The following is a 5,066-nucleotide window of genomic DNA, read 5'->3' on the forward strand; positions in this document are numbered from 1 at the left end:
GAGGCCGATAGTAATTATTGTATGAACCGGACCGTGGCCGAGGCGAGCGACACTATCAGCACGATCAGGTCAGGTCGGTAAAAAAATACTGCGCTACTTTCGCACGGTGCACTCGGTGGTGGTGCCACTTGAAGGTTAGCTGCGGAATGAAAGGATAGGGTTTTTTGGGTGGTTACTTCGTTGTTAGTGAGTTTTGGATGGGTTATCATTGAATGGAAGAGCGGTGGAGTGCGGAAAAGCCGGCGCTTGATGAAGTAAATCCCAGTGAAGGCCTCTACAGTATCGCAAATAAGTTCTAAGATCGACGAGGGAATCCTTTAGATAAAACTTTGTTTCGACTGCCTGTTAAAATTGGCTTGATGTTCCGCGCGCCAATGAAACAGAAAACTTCAGACCAATAGTTATTTACAGTCGGATCAGACTCTGAGGTACTATGAGGTACAGGTACTAAACTTTACTCTTATCATATTTTATGCTAAGTCTTCTGCGATCTGCAGATAACGAACAAGTAATCGGCTGTCGAACTACGTTCCAATCTAAGAACTTATTTGTTGCAGTGTGCAATGGAAATGAAAGCCCAAGAACGCCTGCACCAAGAAAGGGAGCACAACTTACAGGTAGCTGCAACTAGCTGCGGGAGATACTTCTTCCAGAAGGCGCACTGCCTCAACCGTGGGCCTCGTCCCACGGCGGACGTGTTGAGCCCCAGCTCCAGGTAGTGCCGGCCGTGGGCAGTGTGCTTCGGCCACTCGGGGAACTCGGTGCTAGCGGGGCTCGGGTTGGGGTTGCTGCAATGGACGAGAGAGAGAGACAGCGGTGAATCGGCTATCGCTTAGAGGGTTGCTCCCGGACCACCGGGCCATGCGTACGTACCCCGTCTTGGCGAAGTTGGACCAGTACCGCATGATCTTCCGGCTGAAGCCCTTCTCGTCGTCAGTGTAGCCGAGGCTCGGGTTCAGCGGCTCGCCGAACACATAGTTGATCTCGTCCCCGTGCATGACGCCGGTCCAGCGGGGCCACGGGTTGCCTTTGCTCCGGTGCGTGTACAGGTACATGTAGACGTTGTTGCCCTCCTCGGCGTACCGCTGGGCGAACTCGTTCACGTTGCACGTGAAGTGGTAGTCGCCGACCATCTTGTCGAGCGCGTCCCGGTTGCTGTTCGGGTTGTCCGGCTCGGTCCAGTCGGTGTACTCGAACACGATCGCTTGCCGGGCGGCCCCGTTCACGTACGGATTCAGCTCCCGGACCGCCTGGAGGAACTCCTCGCGCGACACGGTCACGCCCTCCTCCTTGCGCAGCAGCTCCGTCAGGTAGTAGATGATGAAGTAGTAGCCCTCCTCCGTGTTGCTGCCGGTCAGGATGTCGGTCTTCTTGAAGCGCCCGCTCGCCATCGACCGTTGCGGCGTCTCGTCCAGGAACGCCCCGTCCACGACCGGCACGAACGGAAACTCGCAGATCCCGAGCGTACCCCACTCGTTGTCGACCAGCACGTGCGGGTCCTTGCCGCGGAGACACTCGACCGCTTCGCTCAGGTTGCTCGTGTCGTGCGGACAGCTAACGGCCTCCGCCAGTCGCAGTGCTCTGAAGAAGGCAAGGTAACGTCAATCAAGGTAACCGCACCTCGCACATCTGGAACTCACCTGAGCGTCGCTTCCTCACGAGACACGAGTGCCCACGGGGCCGTAGGGGATCCGCTCTGCAGGATGGCACGCTGGAACAGGTCTCTGGACAGGGCGGACAGCAGGTGCAGCGACACCGACACCGCTCCGGCGCTCTCTCCGAACAGGGTCACCCGCGACGGATCGCCACCGAACCGGTGGATGTTATCCCGAACCCATCTGCGAGGAGCAAAACCCCAAGTTAACCCAAGACTCTCTGACGCTACCGGTCCACCTACCGTAGGGCCAGATTCTGATCGAAGAGACCGGCGTTGCCGGGTGCATCCGGGGTGCCGAGGAACAGGAAGCCCAAGCTGGCCACCCGGTACTGGAGCGACACGACGATCACGTTCTCCTCGGACGCCAGCGCCCGGTGATCGTACACGTCCAGCGTGGCGGTGCCCGAGTAGAACCCACCGCCAAAGATCCACAGCATGACCGCCGCATTCTTCGGTCGGGGCCGCGGGGCGACCACGTTGATGTACAGACAGTCCTCCGACAGTGGCGTGTTGGGGTTCCACATGGTCGCCCCCGGGAAGTCACCGAACACGGTGTCCACGATCTGGACGCAGCTATTGGGCGGGTTGGTCGCGTTCAGCACACCGGTCCACTTCTCGGCCGGCCGCGGATGGCGGAAGCGCAACGGCCCTACCGGGGGCTGCGCGTACGGGATGCCGAGCCACACGTCCACCTTCTTGCCGCTCGGCGCTTCCACCGTCATGCCCCGGACGCGACCCTTGTCGGTGTTTACCACGAGCGGATCGTTATCGTTGGCGTCTGCGGAAAAAAACATCACCAGGTCAGTGGGTCTGTGTGCATCCCACCCCTGTCACCATTCCTGAATAGCCTCCCGGACATACCTGAGCTCGATTCGCGCCTCGTCAGGCCACGCCGCCGTGGCGTGACACCGCCGGCGTGGACATGCTCGCGCTCGAGCGTGCCCAGCTCGGGGTCTATGATCCGTACGGACTCACCGTGACCTATATATGGTGTGAAAAAGGCATCTGAAAAATTGAGGGAAAAAGAGAGACCACAAACAAACACACAAACATGTCAAAAGAAAACCAACAGCAACAACAACAACAATAATAACAATGGTAACAATAGTGGTAATAACTGCAACTGCAACAACCAGGGAACGTCAATCTATCGCGTCAGGTGGCGAGGGGGAGGGCGCGGGGCGTTGCTCAAAGGGGACGACAGGCCCGTTATCCGGGCCGGACCAACGTTATTGACCGGGTGAAGCTTTTCCGCTTCTTGTTTGGAACCGTTCTGTTTAGTTTCGGTTTTTCTTATTTTGATCGCTGCTGTTTACTTTGGTGTTTTTTTTCCAAGAGTTTGCACTTATTTTAATGAGTTTACGCTTCTTTAGACAAAGACTAAGTTGTCTGGACAAAATATTCCTTCCTTCCTTCATCATGTTTAATCTGTCCCAATTACCATTTTTGGACTATTGACACTATTTATTCAAAGGGTTTTGGTTTCGTTTGAAAAAGAGTCGCTCAAGATAGGGCGTTAAAGACAGTGGCAGTGTTGCAGTTGTGTCCGGTTTTATTCTGAAAGCCCGACCAGTTCCAAAACCCGGAACTCGGTCGGTTCGAATCTGAAAAGTGGATCAATGTTTTGGGTGCGCATTTGCTTTCGGTGCTCGGTTAGGTCGGGGGGCTGCGGCTCGGTCGGTGCCGCTGGTGCAATTGGTAGTGCATTAGTAGTGCATTCGGTGCCAGACTTTTGTTAGTTTTGGTGCAGAACGGTGCGGCGGAACGGTTTGAAGGTGAAAAATCGGAAGGCTCTTACCATTGCTTTGCTGGGGGTTTCGGGAGACATCGTTATGTAAGGGCTTTACGAGGCAAAAAGGGGGCAACTACTGGGCTGAAGAAGAACCTCTAGTGACTAGCAGTCTGATATTTTGAGTTACAAGTGACATCAAATGTCCAAACCACTGAAAAGTAGCAGTATGTCTTAAGGACTTCTTGCTCATACTCTGGACCTTCGGGGCTCACAGTTGGTTCTGCCCGACGGTTTTTGTCGTTTTCAATACTTTGCTTTCCTATTGTTCGTCATGCAAACCGAAGACTTGTAGAAAAAGCCACTCCAATCGCTTCTCCAATAAAACAAAAATAATAATTCAATTTAATATCAATCTTGCTTACTTGCAACCAAAAATGGAAACAGAAAACCAGAGCAAAGTTGCGTGAAACTAATAAAAAAGCCAACGTTCTACGCAAGTTACTCCCATGCGAAATACCGAAGCTACCAGGACTTGGAAAGAGCGAAACGGAAACACAAATGTATGGAAAAATGGAACAAAAACACAGATTTAGTGGAGAAAAGGTGCCATTAAAAGGTGGAACATACACACACGCACACAGAAAACACACATATTGAAAGAGAGAAAAAGTAAATTAACCAACAAGACAGCCAAACGAAGCGGAAAGGGGACGGAAAAAGACGTGACCAAAAAGAGGCCAAAAGCCAGACGCTCCCGTTCTCCTTTCAATCTTCTGTGGGATTCTTTGTTTTGAAATGTTTGGCTGGGGTTTGGCATGGCGAAGAAAAAGAGGCAACCGAACGGAAAACGGAAACGAGGGACAAACGGGAAAACACGTCACCGGAGCGTCCGAGCCCCGAGTGGTGCCGTGCGGCGAGAGGGTGCGGCGTGACTAAAGATTGCGGACACTAGCGTACCGACCTGCGTCCTTGCCGAGCGTGATCCGTGCCACTTCCTCCTCCTCGGCCGACGCGGACAATCTGACAACGACGGCGTCGGCGGCCGATGACAGCGATCCGCCCGGGCCCAGCCCCGGCTGGGACGAGACGCCCACGTTGCTGCCGCCGACCCCGGCACTGCTGCCGCCGCTGCTGCTTCCGGCGAGCTCGTGATGCCGCCCGTCCAGGGCGGGCACCAGCAGGAGAAGTAGCGTAGTCAGCGTGGTGCCGGCCGCCACCACGTCCCTCCGTCGCGCTGGTTGGCTTCCCATCAGAAGCCCTCGGATCTCCATCGTACGGTGGAGGCGCTCTGCGTGGTGCTGCTGCTGCTGCGGCTGCGAACGAGAAACGGAGCAGGACGAAAGTATCGGATCAGTATCGGTGTGCTCTCTTCTGTCATCTTGTCCGTTTCTTCACTGCGGATGACATGCCATCTAACGGGGGGGACTTCCGTTTGGGGGCAAACTTTCTTTGGAACCGGTGGAACAACGTTAATATTCATAGTCAATCGTGCGTTCCGCGCCGGAAATGGAATCGAACGAATGCTCCCGCCGTCGCCGACTTGGATAGTGTGTATGTGGGTGGCACCGGAAGCTGTCGGCGCGCATGATGATAATAATTACAACACACAAAAAAGGACTCAACTCCAAGTCACCGGGCCGCTGTCGGTCGACTTTTGGTCTCTCTCTCTCTCTCGAT

At 54.7% G+C, this 5,066-nt stretch overlaps 1 protein-coding gene across 1 annotated transcript; it reads right to left on the reverse strand.

The window, feature by feature from the left end:
* On the reverse strand, positions 1–4,660 carry LOC131212820 (acetylcholinesterase-like). The gene is made up of 7 exons (XM_058206858.1): positions 4,351–4,660; positions 2,519–2,662; positions 1,898–2,435; positions 1,641–1,838; positions 874–1,581; positions 616–788; positions 1–139 (listed from the first exon to the last, which is right to left on the reverse strand). Exons 1-7 carry the CDS (start codon positions 4,658–4,660, stop codon positions 15–17), a joined length of 2,196 nt encoding a protein of 731 aa, XP_058062841.1. The 3' UTR covers positions 1–14.
* Positions 4,661–5,066: the final 406 nt, after the last annotated feature.

This window comes from Anopheles bellator, chromosome 2 (assembly GCF_943735745.2).
Source record: "Anopheles bellator chromosome 2, idAnoBellAS_SP24_06.2, whole genome shotgun sequence".
Taxonomy (NCBI): Eukaryota; Metazoa; Arthropoda; class Insecta; order Diptera; family Culicidae; genus Anopheles; species Anopheles bellator.

What these genes read in the sequence shown, in the direction of transcription:
- LOC131212820 (XM_058206858.1), bottom strand. Translation starts at nt 4,660, where the DNA reads ATGGAGATCCGAGGGCTTCTGATGGGAAGCCAACCAGCGCGACGGAGG. An exon ending in CACGCTCGGCAAGGACGCAG is followed by an intron (nt 2,663 to 4,350) that starts GTCGGTACGCTA and finishes TCAATTTTTCAG; the next exon opens with ATGCCTTTTTCACACCATAT. An exon ending in GATCAGAATCTGGCCCTACG is followed by an intron (nt 1,839 to 1,897) that starts GTAGGTGGACCG and finishes TGCTCCTCGCAG; the next exon opens with ATGGGTTCGGGATAACATCC.